The 16798-nt window shown below is 50.8% G+C and overlaps 1 protein-coding gene across 2 annotated transcripts in view; it reads left to right on the forward strand.

The window, feature by feature from the left end:
• The window catches only part of BSN (bassoon presynaptic cytomatrix protein), an 87593-nt gene that overhangs the window by 43823 nt on the left and 26972 nt on the right, over positions 1-16798 (forward strand). Inside the window, exon 3 of one of the 2 annotated variants that reach the window (XM_053989111.1) lies at positions 1189-1995. In XM_053989111.1, the coding sequence (XP_053845086.1) occupies positions 1189-1995 (807 nt within the window). Of the gene's footprint in view, positions 1-1188; positions 1996-2018; positions 2429-16798 lie in introns of those variants that run through there. The other variant, XM_053989112.1, reaches the window with a different exon arrangement.

Raw genomic sequence — 16798 nt, forward strand, 5'->3', positions numbered from 1 at the left:
CTCCAACTGTAGGACCAAAAAGCCAGGCAGACCTGGAGCTGTGGGACTGGGCAAGGTGATTAATGTCTGTGCAGCAGGGATTAAGCTGAGCCTTAGAGGTGATCCATAACACTAGAACGAAGAGATGGTTTCCAGGATGAAAGGCAGGAAAATGCACACCTCGTGCAGTGGGTGCAGGCCTGTGGGATATGCAGCCTGCAGGGAGCACAAGGCCCAGGAGCTGTTGGGTGCTGGCCCTGCCAGGCTCTGCATCTGCTTGTCCTGGGTGCTGCTCTGGTTTTTGGGAATGTCCTGGTCCTTTTTGCCACCTTAGTTGCTTGTATTGGAGAAGTCTTTTGCAAGCAGACCTGGCTGTCCTGCTGACTGTGCTGTATATTAATACTTGTGGAGCTGCTGAGCATCCTGGTGATTCCTCATACGGAAAGGCTCTACAGCCTCTTTAATTAACTTAATTTAGACATTAGTGTGTCACAGGGAACATCTCTCGTGGGGAAAGAATTTCGTTTATCACCACTTAGCCAGGGAACTGTTCTATTTTTCATTTGCATGCAAAAGTTCATTATGGTGAGAGTGAAAATTAACCCTTTGCTCCCCAGCCTGCACTTCCCTTCCTGGAAGTGCAGATGCATTGTGCAAGGAACAGCACTCTTATAGCATTCCAGAGCCAAATTTTGAGATGGAATATCACAACCACTGCACTGATTCCAGAAAATCCATCTCTGCTAGCCCCAGGGAAGCGCTGAGCATGGCACAGTGGTGTTTCCTTATTTGGCCTTGGTTATTCTCTTTGGTATCTCTGGTCACCAAGCAGGAGGGAAGAAATGGGCTTTGGGAGTTGGTGGAGCTATGAGCCCTCGGAAAGGCCCCTCTTTCCCCAGGAGAGGCAGAGCCTCATGGCAAGCAGTCACTTCGCAGCAGAAGCCTTGGAAGCAGACCAAAGCTAATTAAAGCTGGTGTTCATGCCGGCATGCTGTGCCATGGGTACCTGTGACAGATGGGGGCTGCTTGCCCCAACTGCAAGGTACTGCTGGTGAAGAACATGGTACCAAAATGTTTTTCAGGGGCTGATGACTGGTTCCTGGGGCTGTGTGGGGTCTGTTTGGGGAGAGGTAAGGGTGTGCTGGGGCTACCTGCAGACAGCTGTGCCTACCTATCACTCACTGCCCGTGTCCTCTCCTTATCTCACAGGTGAAGGAATGGCTGTGCTTGAACTGCCAGATGCAGCGGGCGCTGGGGATGGACATGACCACCGCTCCTCGCTCCAAGAGCCAGCAGCAGCTGCACTCCCCTTCGCCGTCCCCCTCCCAGTCCCCAGCCAAGCACCCGCAACCCCCGGCTGCAGATAAGACCCCACCAGCCCCCCGCCCCCTGCCACAAGAGCAACCCAAACCTCAGCCCACAACGCCGCAGAGGGAACCGCACGGCCAAGGACAGCCAAAACCTCAGGAGGCGGCCAGGTCCTCCCCGCAGCATCAGGCCAGGTCCTCCCCGCAGCATCAGCAAGCCAAGCCTTCCCCCTCTGAGCAGAGAAAGACGCCAGGAGATGCAGGGGCAAAGCCCGCTGCCCCGGCCGCTGGGGCTGGAGCACCAGAGCAGCCCCAGGAGGGGCTCACAGGGAAGCTCTTCGGCTTCGGGGCATCTCTCCTGACCCAGGCCAGCACGCTCATGTCTGTCCAGCCAGAGGCCCCTGCTCCGAGCCAGCCGTCTCCTGGCAAAGTGCCTCCAAAAATTGTCTTCAGCGACGCCAGCAAAGAGGCTGGTCCCAAAGCCCCAGGGGCACAGGGCCGGGCTGGTGCCGCAGCGGCGGCGAAGCCGGGCAAAGCGGAGCAGGGTGTCAAGCCAAAGGAAGTGCCGAAAGCAAGGGTCTCGTGCCCCCTCTGCAAGGCGGAGATCAATGTGGGCTCCAGTGAGCCCCCCAACTACAACACCTGCACAACCTGCCGGCAGCAGGTCTGCAACATGTGCGGCTTCAACCCCACGCCTCACCTCGTGGAGGTAAGGGGGCTGGCGGGGCGGGCATCTTCTGATCCAAGGGTGCGTGCTCTCTCCTTGCATAAAAGGGAGAAAAGATAGGGTGCTTGCTTTCAAAGATCCATAAAAAAGCCTTTAAGAAACTGCTGAAGCCAGTTTCCTCCTGGGGCAAGCTGCAGGGCTGGAGTCCGTGGTCCTTCACCTCTTGGCAAAAACATGGATTTCGTGTGTGTACACTGATTTCATGCTGGTTTCATGCAAGGAACAGAACAAGGCATGGCTGTTGTTAAGAGCACCCCCAGCAGTGCCCACTGCTCCCCAAAGGTGTCCAAGGGTGAGGTCATGCAAGTGCCAGTCACCAACTAGTGTTCTTCTCCTGTTGCTGTGGATTGAGGCCTTGGCCAGACTGGAGATGAGGCTAATGAGGGATGTTCTGCAGCTCCTGCATTCTCAAATGGTGAGGCTGCAAGGAAGATGATACAGGGGAAGAAAGTGTCAGGGCCTCAGCAAGAGGAGCTTGGGTGCAGGACAATGGAATGAGCTGTGCATTGGGTGGATGTGGGGATGCCCAGTGTTGTATGGATGTGAATTGGATGGTGAATTCTGCAGCCTGCTGAGATGGAGTGCAAGGAGAGGAGAACGGAGACTGAGATAGTCTGAAATCCACCCAATCTTACCTGTTATAGTTGAGAATGTCTCTGAATTGTGATGCCCACAGAGATCATCTTCCCAAGCACCAAAGAAGCACCGTAGCCAACTCTAGCCACTGGTGTTTAGAGAGGAGAGTGGTGCAATTGGTTCAGCTGGAGCATCCTCCTACCCCTTCCACCTTGGGAGCTAGAGAGGGACATCTTCCAGGCCCTTCACCCCCTCCTAGACAAGTGATTTGAGACCCTGACCAGTGGAGGCCCAGAGCTTGCTCCTGGAAGTGCTGCATCTCGCAGACAGTTAAGACACAGAACTGATAACATCAGCACATGGAGAAGTTAATGGGAACTTGAAATGACCAGAAGTAGGATTGCTAATCTTGGATCCGTTTCATGGCAGATAATTACATTTTACGTCCCTGGCTCCTCCCTGCAGTTTCAATTATACCCAGTAATTTTCTGTTCTTCCTGAAGCTGCTGCTGCTGCTGCTTCATTTGTGGTCACATTGGCAGTGGAGGAGGCACCTTCCCCGAGTGTCTGTGGAGGTGCAAACCCCCCAAATGGCCATCTCAGTGTACACAATGCTGTTTTCAATGTCGGTGCTCTGCTCCTGCTGTTGCTTCCACCACTGCCTGCACCCTGCCCTGGGGGCTTGAGTGAGGAAAGCTGTCCAAGTGTTTGTTCTTTGGGTAGGGCTGAATCCCGTGTTGGCATGCCCCTGGGCAGCTTGTTCCCAAGCTTCAGAAAGCTCATGAATTGGTGAAAAGGCTTCCATGCTTGCTGGCACCTGGCTGCTAATTAATTAATTAGAGAATTAATTTGGGGTTGGGATGTAGCCAGTAACATGGTGATCTCTGCATGTACCAGGGAAAGGTGAGCTCTCCTCAGCCCTTGTCTCCAGGGTCACTAGCTGACACCTGGGATTAAATTTCAGATTTTGAAGGCTGGACTCTGCCGAGGTTCCCAGAGCTCTTGAGCAAATACCTTCAGACACCCTTGGGCAAACCTGCTCTGGCATGTATGCTCCCTTAGTGTTTCTTGCTGCAGCTCATCCCTGCAACATCTACGAGCCTTCACATAGAGTGAAGACCCACAGCAAGGTCTTACGCGGGCATGGTGCTGTCGTGGGTTTTGTTTCCCTTTACACTGAACCTTTGTCCAGCTCTGCATGGTTGGGTTGGTTTATGGGATTTATTTTTATAAGACTTGAGGAAGAAATGCAACACTTGTGCTGTGGATGTTTTTAACAAAAACTTTCTGAGGAAAGGAAAGCATCGTGAGGTCTGTTAATGTGGTTGGGCTTTAGGTTTGCTTGATCTTCTGGGAAAATTGCTCTGTGGTCTGATCTCTCTTTGCCTGCAGCTCACATGGGCTTGTCCCAAGCCCTGAGGTTCATGCAAATACCAGAACTCACTCTTTGAAGTAGTGAGGCTTGATCCATTAATTGTTTGATGAATTAGGACCTTGGCTATAAGCTGCCCTTGGAAGTTGTGTGAAAACTAATGAGGGATTTGATCCCAAGTCTGGTAAGTGCAGAAGAGCACGAACTGTGGTGAGATTGGCAGCACGCTCTGCACGCACCCCTGGAGCCTGGGCAAGGCTTCACCCTGGGCCCAAAAAGCATCAGTCACAGGGAGGGAGAGGGCATGGCCCACAGCATCCTGGTTTTTGGAAAAAGGATGGAGTTTTGCAGGAAAATAGTGCTAAAATCATGTGTTTCCTGCAAATAAAGTGTATTGTCACTTCCAGAAAGCAGCAAAGGCTGTTGCCCCTATTTGCATCCCCCTAAAACTTCTGATTTCCCTGGAAAGATGTGTTATTATACCCATGGTATTTTCATTCCCATCCCACTCCTGATCTAAAGATGGAGTCGGAGGCTCTGTGTCCCTGCCGTCCCCTCCCACCCTCTGCAGCTGCCTGGGGAGGTATCCAAGGAGCTGCCTCCTCCCCAGCACTCTGTTCAGCCAAGTGCACTCAAACCTACCAAAAGAGAAGAAAACACTAAAAGTGCTAGTTTTCTGTGAACTCACTGGCTGAGCTGCATAGGTGCTGAGCCACCCAAAGAAAAGGGTAACTTGTGCTTCACTTATTGTCCTTGCTCCACTGTAGACTGATGCTTATGCAGGTGAAGGATGCTCCAAGAGTATCCCACACATGAGAAGCTGGGTCGCACCTCTGAGCCCAGAGTTTCTAGAAGATCTGCCAGCAAGGCTGGCTTTACTCTGGCTTTGGGTCTTGGTGGGCATGATCAGAATGTGCTGGTGAGGACTGGACACCTAGGGCATGTGAAGAGTTTAGGGATAAGGGTGGCATTTTGGCAGAACATCCCAGGAGAATGGGATGTGGACTATGGTGGCTCATGGCTCTGGAAGCTGTGGGTGACCAGCAGAGGAATCCCAAAAGTGTGCCTGACTTCCACTTCCTCTGCATGCTTGCCATAATATCCAGCTTTACCATAATTACTCAGCTTTAAGTAAGTTGTTTATGTGAAATACCAGGAGTACAGGTGCCTGGAGCTTCCTCCCACCTCCTCACCTCCTCCAGGAACTGCAGCCTGGGAGCAGTACTATGAGATGTTCTCAAGCCAGAGATGACACTTTGGGACTCTCCCAAATTCCCTACAGCCTCAGCTGTAGGGAAGAGGTTTCTGTTGCAGGAAGACCAAGTGCTGGATCATTTCACTGGGGACGTAGGAAATCTCTCCTGTTTATGGCAGAGCCTGCTGAGGGAACAAGTGACCTGGCAAGAGCTGGCTTGCAGCGTGATTGCCCTTGTGCTTGCATGATGTAACCCCAGTAACCCCAGTTGACCCCAATTGACTCCAGGGGTTTTGTATTAAGGAACAAATGACCTATGCATGTTGTGTTACTAAATAAACATGGCAGGATGCCCCTTTGCCTAATTAACCAGACTGAAACAGGAGCAGTGACAGGTTTCATTGCAGAACACTGCTGATTCCCAGGTGCCAGGCTGTGACCTCCAATGGGCACCTGACCCTCAGGAGGGTCCTCTTCCTGATTTGTGGTACTTGCCATACCCCATCCAGATGCTAAAACTGCTTTTTTTTTCCCTTGATTGCCCCATGCATTGTAAAAATAATTCTTTTTTTTATAACACTTATGTTGTCATAGGTGGTGCTGCTGCATTGCCCTGTCTGATCTCACCAGTTAATGCTCTTGGGCTCCTTATTACATGCATTATATGCATATATAATATAGCATATGCCTATCATATGTTGGTGAGACACAGGAACAGGTTTCGCAGGGAAGCTGTGGACTTTGCATCCCTGGAAATGCTCAAGGCCAGGTTGGATGAGGCTTCGAGTAACCTGGTCCAGTGGATGGTGTCCCTGCTCATGGTAGGGGGGTGGAATGAGATGAGCTTTAAGGTCCCTTAAAATCTGGGATTCTGTGATTATCCTGGGTGTGGTATCACAGGATGCAGCATCTGCTCGAGCCCTTCATGGGACGTGTTCCCCTTCTGCTACTCCCCTTGTACCTGCAGCCAGGTACAAAGCAGCCCATTCAGATGGATTTCTTGCAAAGAGTTTGTGATCCCTGTAACAAATACTGTCTGGAAAGCCCCGGACCTCTCTTTTCATCACGATCCAAGAGCTCCTGCTGCATAAAATTGGTCCCTAAGCAGAACAGCTCCCCTGGGTGGGCTGCTGCACTGCTCAGGTTCGAGATGCTGATGCTGAGGATGGGGCTGACCTGCCCTAGTTGCAGAAGCAGCCACGGCAGCTCCTGCGCTCGGCTGCAAGGAGGAATGCCTGGGAAAACGGACTTCAGGGATATGGAAAAAGCTCCGTGAGATCAGCCTTTGTGCAGATCAGGGTGTCGCTGCCGGCAGCCAGAGGATGGGTTAGAGAAGGAGAGCCGAGGAAAGGTTTTGTGCCAAAATTATTTTGGTGTCGGCACATACGTTTCAGAGATCTGAAAAGAGAGCAGGGAGGAGCGTCGGGCTCCTGCCTCACCTGCCCTCGCAGCCGGGGGAGCCGGCAGCCAGGAGCCTGTGTTCAACTCCCGATTGCACCGTGCCTCCCTGCCCCCTTCCCAAGGGTCCCTGCTCTCGCTGGGAATGTAATTAGCTCCTAAGCAAAGAGGATTAGCGGAGTTAAGAGAGACTCCAGCTCAGCACTGTCCTGGGGTGGAAATTCCAGCCCCGGTCTGGTGTCTGGGGCCATTCCCCCCTCCTTCCAAGGCAGAAAAGCAGGATATATGTGCCTTAAGAAGAACCAGGTGTCTGTGTTGGGGATCCAGCAGCTCTCCATCTCAGAGAGCCCTATGTCCTTCATGGGACGATCAGAAATGCTTCCCAAAGAGCTGCCTGCCTTCTGAGTGTGACAGGGAGGATGGGTGACAAGTAGGGACAGGGGCTTAAAGTTTTCAAGCATCATTTTCCCATAGGAATCCAGGTCCTGTTACTGTCCTGTTGTTCCTACCAGGCTCAAAGGGCAGCAGAGTTCTGCAGCTCCTGATGGAGCAGGGAGCAGCTGTTGTCAGTCACCCTTTTGAGGCTGTTTTCCCTAACTCGAGTGTCCTGCAATGACAGCTTGGCAGTGTCCCTGGAATTCAGACAGGTGCCCAGTCCTCTTTCCAGGGACACGAGGAAGAGCAAAGTGCCATTCTTGAAAGGTGGGCAGGGGGTTGGACCCTGGAGTTTTCTGCGGAAGAAAGAGGTACCCAGAGATGCAAGTCCCAGGGTGCAGCAATTGCTGGGTTTCTCCTAGATTTTTGTGCAGAAATCATGATTTTGAACAATACCCGAGCCCTGAGGGTATGAATATTTGGGTCAGTCACATAAACTTAAGTCAAACTGAGAGCTCTGCATAGTAGCTCTGCAGGAGAGGAAGGCGGTTTCGCTGGCCTGAGCCCTCAAATCCTGTTAAAGGCTGGTAATTAACAGCTCGCTGTGACTCAGGAGTTTTCTGAACCTGCTGTAATTAAGCTGGTTCCTGCTGCTGGGCTGGGCAGCACTGCGTTCCCCAACAGCTCCTCCTGCAGACACGGGGCTGGAGTGGGGCTGGAGTCATCGTAACCTTGCAGACAAGTCTGAATTAAAGAGTGGAGTCCGACCTGATGGGTGATGAGGAGCATCTGTGGGTGGTCCACTTATGCAGTCCATGTTTCTGTGCTGGACCTCACTGCTGGATTTTCTGCAGAACCCCATTAGATGTTAGCCCTGTGTCTGTGCTGGCTCTTGTCTTCTGCTGGTTGTGGTTTTGGAACTTCTGGGACTGCTCCGCACACTGGGGTTTGCCTTGCTGTGCCTGCTCTCAGCTTCTGGCCACTTTAAAATTATCTTAAGAACTGCTGTTCCTTTGTTTAATCAGTAAAAAAGCCAGAGCTCCAGGTTCCTTTCTTGTTTTAGCTGCAATTATATTATTAAGGGACAAATGTCAGCTGTATGTGGACCCTGCTGATTGATACTTCTGAGGCAACCGCTGCCCACACTGCAGATTGTTTTCAATGGTTCATAAAATTGAACAATATTTTGAGAGGAGTGACAGTGGCTGAGCAAAGTAGGGGATTTCTGCCTTTTAAATGAAGATATATTTGAAGTGAATTATGTTTCCCCGATGCCAGGCTGGTTTTCCAGAGCACATTTGCTGTGCCCTAGGACTTGGAGCTGCTGCCTGTTGTATTGCTGTGCTCCTGGGCTAGCAAGCTGCTAGGGCCAGCAGTGCCAAGGTGTCTCCAGAGCTGTTTTACTGGGAAGTGAGTGGATATGTCAGGATCAAAGCCTGAGTACTTGCTGTTGCTCAGGCAGTCAAAAGATTTGGGCTTACAACAGGCAGCCCTTTGGCTTTGGGGAGGTCAGTATTGCTTCTGGGCCAGCCTGTAGTGCTGGAGGTGAGGTGGCAGCAGGACAGATGTGATACCTGAGTCTCCACTGCTGATGTCCTTCTCAATAGTCTGTAAGAGCTCATGGAGCCATCACCTCGCTGTGGGTTCTGCTTTAATTGGTGGTGAAACTTCATCTTTGTGGTATTGATTATGGTTTCCTAGAAAGTGACAAAGAAAAATTTGGGGAAATGCTTTTTGCCCATATAACATGAAGAGGTGCTCATGACAGCTCTTCTCCCCAGCTAAGCTTTGACAGCTTTTCCCAGCAAATGCTTATTTTGGCAGGTATTGCAGATCTGCTTCTCGGGGGTGATGGTGTTCTGTCCATGAAACTTCCACAAACTCATCCTTCAGGAAGTGGCTCAAGCCATCCTCGAGCAGACAGACAGGGACAGTGACCTTGCAGCAGGGACATGGACACAGACGTACAGGGCCGTCACTGCAAGGGCATTGGATATTCTCACCAGTTGGGTGCCATGAATATTAAAATTCACCAACATGGGAAGGGCCTGAGTAACTTTCCATCACCCGACTGAGGTTTCACAGTTTGGAACAGCTCCGGGAAAGGCTGAGAGAAGATCAATAACTGCCCTAATGCACCCTGTTAGGGACTTTCTTGACCTTGAGAAGCTTTGAAAAGAGTTACTGTTGTGCACATGAAAGGTTGAAGGCAGCAAAAATAGGCAAAGTGGAAGCACAGAGAGGAAGCAGGACAAGCTAAAGCTGCCATAGTGTTTTATAGATATCAGAAAGGGTTTCATTTATATATGTACTGGAGAGCAAAAAAACCCCAGTTCATTCACAAAATTCAGGTCACCTGGTTCTAGCACAGGGTTTTCTGCCTTTGCTGTTCAAGTCAGGCCCAGCAGCCATTCTGGTGGGGCAGCCCTGGAGCTCTGTGCCTCAAGGAGCCTTGTGCCTCTCTGCTGCTTTGGGCAGTATTGCTGATGCCCACTGCAGCACCAACACAGAGATGTCCTCTTAGCACCCCAGATGAGAACCCCCACAGGGAGCTGGTGCAGACCTCAGTGGACACCTCACTGAGGCACACAGCTGGCATGGGGGAAAAGTGAGGGGGTTCCTGTGTCACCCTCCTAACGCTGTGCCAGGTGCAGCAAAGAGCAGGAGATGATGGAGGAAGGCAGGGGAAGAGGAAGGCAACGGTACAGAGGAGGCATGGAGCTCTCAGGGGAATGGGGACAGCCTGGACACTCATTCCTGCTCCTGCTGTGCCTTGCATTGAACAATGAGTGTCTGAAGAAGCTCAGAATCAGTCCCCAGTGCAGGGACTGGTGAGGTTATTGCCTTCTCTACGCTGGGAGACAAAGTGCTTGGATCAGAGGGGTTTGGATCACACTTGGATCATGTTTGTGATGGTCAGCTTTATGAGATGGCTCCTTGGGGTCTGGTAGACATGGCAGCGCTGACCCCTGAGTCCAGGCTGCTTGGTGGAGTGTGTGGGCTCCTGTGTCCTAGACCTCTCCCTTGCCCACAGCAGGAGCTGCTGGTGGAGGTGGTGGTAGACACTGCTCTTACAAAGGCAAAAGGTGTGGGGGGAGTTGGATTGGAGGGACCCTTTGGAGCAGCATGTTCTGAGGAGCACTGTGGGGGCTGGTGGTCCCTGAGCAGGTACCAGCAGCAGATGATGAGAATGGTGGGACCACCTAAATCAGAGTCTTGGTCTAAAGCTGTGATGGGCAGACAGAGGAAACAGCTCTTTTAGTGGGAGATGGCGAGAGGATTTGGCTGTTCAGCTCCTGTTTCCACCCCTGTGAGCAGCCACAGCTTATCCTGATGGGCTCACAGACCATTATACAACCTGGATCTTTCTTCTTTCTATTTTTTTTTAATAACATGCCATGTTAATGCTTTATTTGGGAACATGTTAGGACACTTAATCGAGCGTTTAATTGGCTTTGTAACAGTGGATTTCTGAGTGGGCTGAGAAGGAGGCAGCTTTAGGGCTGGGCTGCAGTTGGAGATGCTCAATTTTCCAGCTGTGATGGGAGCATCTCAGACTGAGTTTGCTGGTGTTGATCCACTTACCAAAGCACCATTGTTTCTCCTGTTGAGCCCAGTGGCATTTTGCAGTTGTATCCTACAGACTTTAGGATCTGTAAAGGTCCCTGGAACAAAATGAGATTGAGGAGAGGGGCTGCCAATGGTGAAGGGTGTGGCCACGCTGGGAAAGAATCCAATGGGAATGCTGATGATGGGATGAGATTGTTGGGATGGGTTTTGCTAGTTCAGGCCGGGCTCTTACGTTGATTCCTTTCTTGCCACATCCAAACTGTGCTGGTAAAGTCCCATGGGCAGGACAAGCCCACGTGGGCAGCTTGGGCAGTGGAAGTACATTGGTGCTATGCTGCTGAAAAAAGTCCAGGCCTTTATCAGAGTGTGTGCTATTGAAGGCTGTGTCCTTCTGTAAGGATCAGCAGGACTTGAAAGAGAGTTTGTGGTCTCTACAACTCAGCCAATGCAGGGGTTCACCCTGGTTTAACAGTGTTCCACATACCATGTATTTCAGGATCCAGCCCTTGCTGTGTGCTGGGATTCCCTGTTTTCCCAACTACACCTGTGCTGGGGTGAGCCATGCGAGATAAGGACTGAGATCCCATCTCCCAAGCAGTATACACTGGGTGTTTGAGAAAACACTGCTGGGCAAAGAAAGAAATGACATTTACTTCTATGGCAAGAAATGGCATTATTGGTGTGGTTAAAAATGACTGCTCAGGAGGTGGCCAGCTGGGTGTTCCTGTTCTTCCTCCATTGAATCATAGGATCACTGAATGGTTTGGAAGGGATGGAAGGGATCTTAAAGCCCATCTGGTTCCAATCCCCCTACCATGGGCAGGGATGATCAGGTTGCTGGTGGGGCTTTGCTGGAGGGACACAAGCTTGTCCCATCAGGTGGCACTGCCAGCAGATCTGGGATGGGGAGCTGGGCCCTCACCATCATCCCTCTCCTCAAGTTTCCCTGCTTTGCAGCATAAACTGTTCTCCTGTGAAACAAAGCCTTCCTCTGTGGTGGAGAGGGAGGCCTTGTATAATTAATGCTGCCGGGGGAATCGGGGCTCTGCAGTGCTGCAGTGCCCGGGACGCAGCCAGGCTCCAGTGCAGCATTCCCTGCATGCAGCCATTCTCTGCCAGGCAGAGTGAGGAGCAAGCACTGCCAGCCAGGGCACTTCAGCCTCTTATTTCAAAGCACAAAACCTCACCGCATGTGAAAAGGCAGAAAGCTGAATGGACGAAGGAGGTGCACTAGGGAGCTGCTCCTTCCTCCTCCCCCTGGCCTGGTTACTGGGCTGATGAGCTGCGGAAGGTGGATGGCACCAGCCTGAAGTTAAAATAAACACCAAAGTGAAACAGAAAATGAAAGCAAGCTCATTCTTTGAAGCATACCGAGACTCTGAGCCTGGGAAGGTTCTCTGAATGGATATTTTGAGCAACATTTCATTCTTACATTACAATGTTACATTCGTACATTAACAGGTAATGGTTCTCAGTCTCGGTGGCAGAGCTGTTTGTGTGGCCTGTGGCCACCTCACAGCCATCTTTCCAATGATTTTTCTGTCACAGGGGTCAGGGACTGAGTGGAAACACATGATGAACGCCTTTTTGGTTGACATTTGATATGGAAGTTGAAAAGAAAATGTTTCACAGGGACAGGTTGTCTTCTGGAGGTGTGAGACCCTCACAGAAGGTGGGTCCCCATGTGGCACCCCAGGGCAGGTGCTGGGTGGCAAAGCCCCAGATGCTAGAAATGGGTTTGTTTGTACTAATTTTCTATTCTTCCAGAGGAAATTCTTGCATGGCTTCTGGGGACCTACATCCTGGCATGAGGAAGAGTTGGGTACCAAACTTTTACAGGCACTCTGACCCCCTCCAGGGAGTTCATCTGCGTCTGACCTACTTAAAAGCCTTGCCACAGGACCTTGTGAACCCTGGCTTCCTCCATCTGCATTTTCTCCACAGAGCAGAAGAGGGAATGACACATTCCTCCATTTTCCACTCCCTGTTCATTTCCTTGCCCTCTGTTAACCCATTCAGCACAGATTATCATCCCTGCCCCTGTCATTTCACCTGAAATGACTTCCTTTTCCTATGTGTCCCTAATTTTTTGTGCCTAAGAGCAGCTGCTCCAGTGGGCAGACAGAAGCCATGCTGCATCTTCCTTGGTTGTGAGACAGGATTCCTTAAACACCCAAATGCTTCCATAGCCTCTTTCTTCACATAAAGCTGTGAACTAGCTCCCTTCCAACAATTGGGAGCGAAGGAGGGATTAGCCAGGAGGTGCCATTATTAATGTAAGTGATTGTAATTGTAAGCCAGGGCATTAACAGAGATGCTTATGCTTGATCCAGCAATGATTGCACTCCTTTCCTTCTTCAATTTTTATCCTTTTCCTGCTCCTGTGAGCAAGTGGAAAGGTGTTTCCAGAGCTTGGGCTTCCGCTTTTCCTTCCCTTGTGTGTTCACCCTGCAGTATTTAGAAAGCATAGGCAATATTTAGAAGCCACCAGGGGATAAAATGCTCCATCAAATGTGTGATCATTCCCTGAGAAAATGAGGAGTTATTAGGAAATGTCCCTTGAGAAACTGACAAAGCTAAGGAGAGTGCCAGAGGCAGGGCCAGCAAGGGCTCCAGTGTCTCCAGGGGCTTGCCTGCTTCCTAAGGACATTGATTGCTCCAGTGCAAACTGAATTTCTCTCTGCTGTGAGGATGGTGAGGCCCTGGCACAGGCTGTCCAGGGAAGCTCTGGATGCCCTATCCCTGGAAGTGTTCAAGACAGTCTGGATGGGGCATGGATTAACCTGGTCTAGTGGAAGGTGTTCCTGCCCATGGCAGGGGGGTGGAACTAGAGGATCTTGAATGTCCCTTCCAACCCAAACTATTCTAGGATTCCATGATCTCCCAGAGGGAATGCCAGCGTCTACTTGGGGCTGATCACCTCCAGCATTGGGGATGATGATATGGGGTTCCACCTGCAAGTGGCTGCTCTGCCACCCAATTATTGTGAATGTAAAATCCCCCAAATTTTAAAGGCAGTCCTGGCCATGCATAAGAAAATTGATAAGAAAAGGGACACGAAGTTTAAAGAGGGAGCATAGCCACACCCTCAGGAAACTGAGCAGGAGCTCATGTGACTGCCCTCTGGCAAAAGGAGATCCAAAATAATTTATTACTTTGTACTTTGCCAAGAGTTTCTAAATATGTTGCTTCAAATGGCACCTAGAGAAGTGAGATTTTCTAGGCAGTACACAAAATGAGCTGTTATAAGTAAGCAGCCCATTAACAGGAATGCTGGCACCTTCTCTTTGAAAAAAAAACCATCCTCCTTGGATTTAACATTGGTTGTTAAATTGTTGTTTGCAAACTGAATGGTGGTTGGTTTATAGTCCTGATGCAGTCACAGCCAAGCACAGGTGCACTGAGAGCAGTGGGGAGCTGGAATTCCCAGCGAGGACAATGCCAGGAATCCAGGAATTAAATGTGCCCCCAGCCTGAAAACAGCAGATTGAGAATCTCAGCCAGAGATTCTGGCTGCACTAACAGCACTCCTGCACTAACAGAAGGAAATATCAAATTTTTTCTTTAAAATTGCTTCAATTCTTTGTATGGCAGAGTGGAATTTGCTGGGGTGGGGGTGGGCAGAGGTGTAGCCAACTGCTGGACTTGCTGCCCAGCTGAAATGCATTTCCCTTCTGAGGCTGTTCCTAGAGCTGATTTTAAAGCTCTCTAGGAGCTCCTGGAAGCGATTCCCCAACAAAGCAAATCGTTTCAGCTAATTAAGAATCTGATGAGAAAGCCCCAGGTAATAACTTTGCAATTTAAACAACTTTCTGAGGTGTTTGGAAGAGAAACAATTTGAAAGGTGCAGCTGCTGTAGTTACATTTTGTGTGTGGGACAGCAAAGTGGAGGCACAGGGATGTGGGGGACACAGCTGTGGTTACTGCTGTGCTTTATGCTGCTGCTCACAGTGGACGTGGAACCAGGTGAAGGGGACAGGAGGAAGCTGGGATGTCACAGCTCTTGTCCCATGTGGATGGTGGCAGCCGTGCTGTGGGGTTCAGCCTCTGGGGCACAAGGGGCCGTGCTGGCAGGTGGCACAGGGCAGGTGTGAGTAAACTATTTTCCCCAGCATACCCTGCAGTCCAGGCTCAGCTCTGGACTGGTCCCTGTGTGCTGCTGCCATGGTCCCCACCTCTGCAGAGGCTCAGAGAGGGGTGCTCTGCAGAGCATCCCCTGTGTTTCAGGCAGGGAAGATCCAGCCCTGAGAGCTGTTCAGGCTCAGCCACTCAAAAATCCATGGTGATACGGGGGAAGGGCATGGTCCCAGCTTCCCCCAGCCCCGTGGGCAGGAGCCAGTGAAGCCCAAGCACCCTCTTGCCAGGGCTGGAAGGCTCTGCAAGGGCTCTGCCTCCTTTGCTGAGGATTATTTCAATTCTGTTTCTGCCTCACTGAGGCTGTGCTGAGCCAGCGCCAGCTGTCCCTGTCTGTGCCAAGCAGTATTTGGGAACCAGAGCAGGCTTTTCCCTGTCTCTCCTCTCCATGGCTATAGGTCCCCCACCAGCAAACCCTTGAGCTGCCTCAAAGCTCATTCTGGCTACAACCATGAAAATGCACCAGACCTCCTCAGCAGAGCATGGGGCTTTATTTCCAAAGTGTTCTCTTCACTGCTGCTTTGCCTCCTCATCTTCCCACTGCCATCTGCTCTGCCTGCTAAAATAAGGCAGTGTGCTGCGGGTGAGCGGTGCTGTGCTCAGGGAGCCTCTGCTCTGCCCAGGCTGCTTGGCACAGGGACCCTCTGCTGGCCATGCCGTGGCCTCTGGGAATGGAAAGGGAGGGTTTATCTGCCCCCCTGCCCGCACTAGTTTCAGGTTTATCTCTCCAAGTTGATGGAAAGAGTGGCAAGGTATCAGGGTGATGCCTTGCAAGGGAGTTGGCTTCTCATCCTGGAGATGCTCATCTCCCACCTGGGGCAGATGGTGACTTGCTGAGACTGGATGACCAAATTTTGGATAGTTTAAGTGAAATAAACCCTACATTAGGAGAGCTTAAGTCTCTGGAGAACGGTCCAAGTCCTTCATGCTGCTCTCATTCCTTGATGCCCTCTCCCGTGATTTCCTTGTGAAGGAGTTACTGTAAGGAAACAGATATAGGACCACCTCCACCTCCCTTTTCCCTGGAATGATGAAAAGCCTCAAAGGCAGATTTTCTGGGGGCCTCTTTGCACCAAAAATGTGAATAACCAAGGACAGAGTGGGAATCACTCTGTGTCTTAACACACGGCAGAGCACAATCCTTCATCTGCTTTTGTGTTTCTCACAACACAAAACCCAGAAGAAAGGTGAGGTTGGGAGGTGGGGAGAAGATGTTTTGCACAGTTAGCCCAGAGACCTCATTGCCATGGGATACTGGAAAAGAGTACAACAAAACACTGTAACACAAAGGGAGGGTTTCAGGGAATTGGAGACACCTTTGGGAGCGATAAGAGGGATTTCTTAATTTCGGAGGTCTGTTTGGGGATTTTCAGATGCTTTGTATTGTCCCATGCCACAGCTAGCAGCCTTTGGGCTTTATTTGTGTCATGACTGGAAGATAAGTAGCAGTCTCTGAGCTCTGACATGAAGGGCTATTTTAGGGCTTTTTTTTTTTTGGTTAGGATATTTTAATTGTTTGGAGCTCAAAGAGCACCTGGTTCCCAAGCCTGTTGAAGCAATAAGCATTGATTTCAGAGGGGTTTGTTTGACTCAAAATATTCTCAAAGAAAAAGAAAAGCAACCCTACCGGTATTTGGTTTGGGAATAACCCCACAAAGTGTGGATTGTGGGTATGAGGACAGACTGGTGGTGTGGGTTTGCCCATGGCTCTGCAGGTGTGGGCTCTGTCCAAGCCAGGGCAGGGTCCAGGCAGTGGGGCTGGATCCTCGGGATGTGCATGGCTGAGTGCTGGCCCGGGTGAGGGAGCTGCTGCAGCAGATCCCACTGGCTGCTGAGAGCAAACACCCGCACTCGGGTCTGCGAAGGAGCTGTGAAATTCCCCTCTTTACATAATTCCCTGGTTTACTCAGAGCTGTTAAGTATGACCAACAGTCATCTGTTTGCCGAGAGCAAATAGGACATGAGGAGAAGAAGAGCAAACCAGAGCTAGGCAGAAGTATTTTTAACAAATCTGGGTTTTTCTTCAGGCTGGAAGTCAGGGGAGTGTTGCCAGCCTTTAGAGGAGCAGGTTTCTGCAGTGGCCCCGAACTACTCTTAAAGTGGAGCTTCTTAAATTACTTAAAGGGTTTAAGTGAGGTGGTTCCTCTTGTGGCTTCAGGAGCCAC

This window comes from Vidua macroura, chromosome 13 (assembly GCF_024509145.1).
Source record: "Vidua macroura isolate BioBank_ID:100142 chromosome 13, ASM2450914v1, whole genome shotgun sequence".
In the NCBI taxonomy this organism is placed as follows: domain Eukaryota; kingdom Metazoa; phylum Chordata; class Aves; order Passeriformes; family Viduidae; genus Vidua; species Vidua macroura.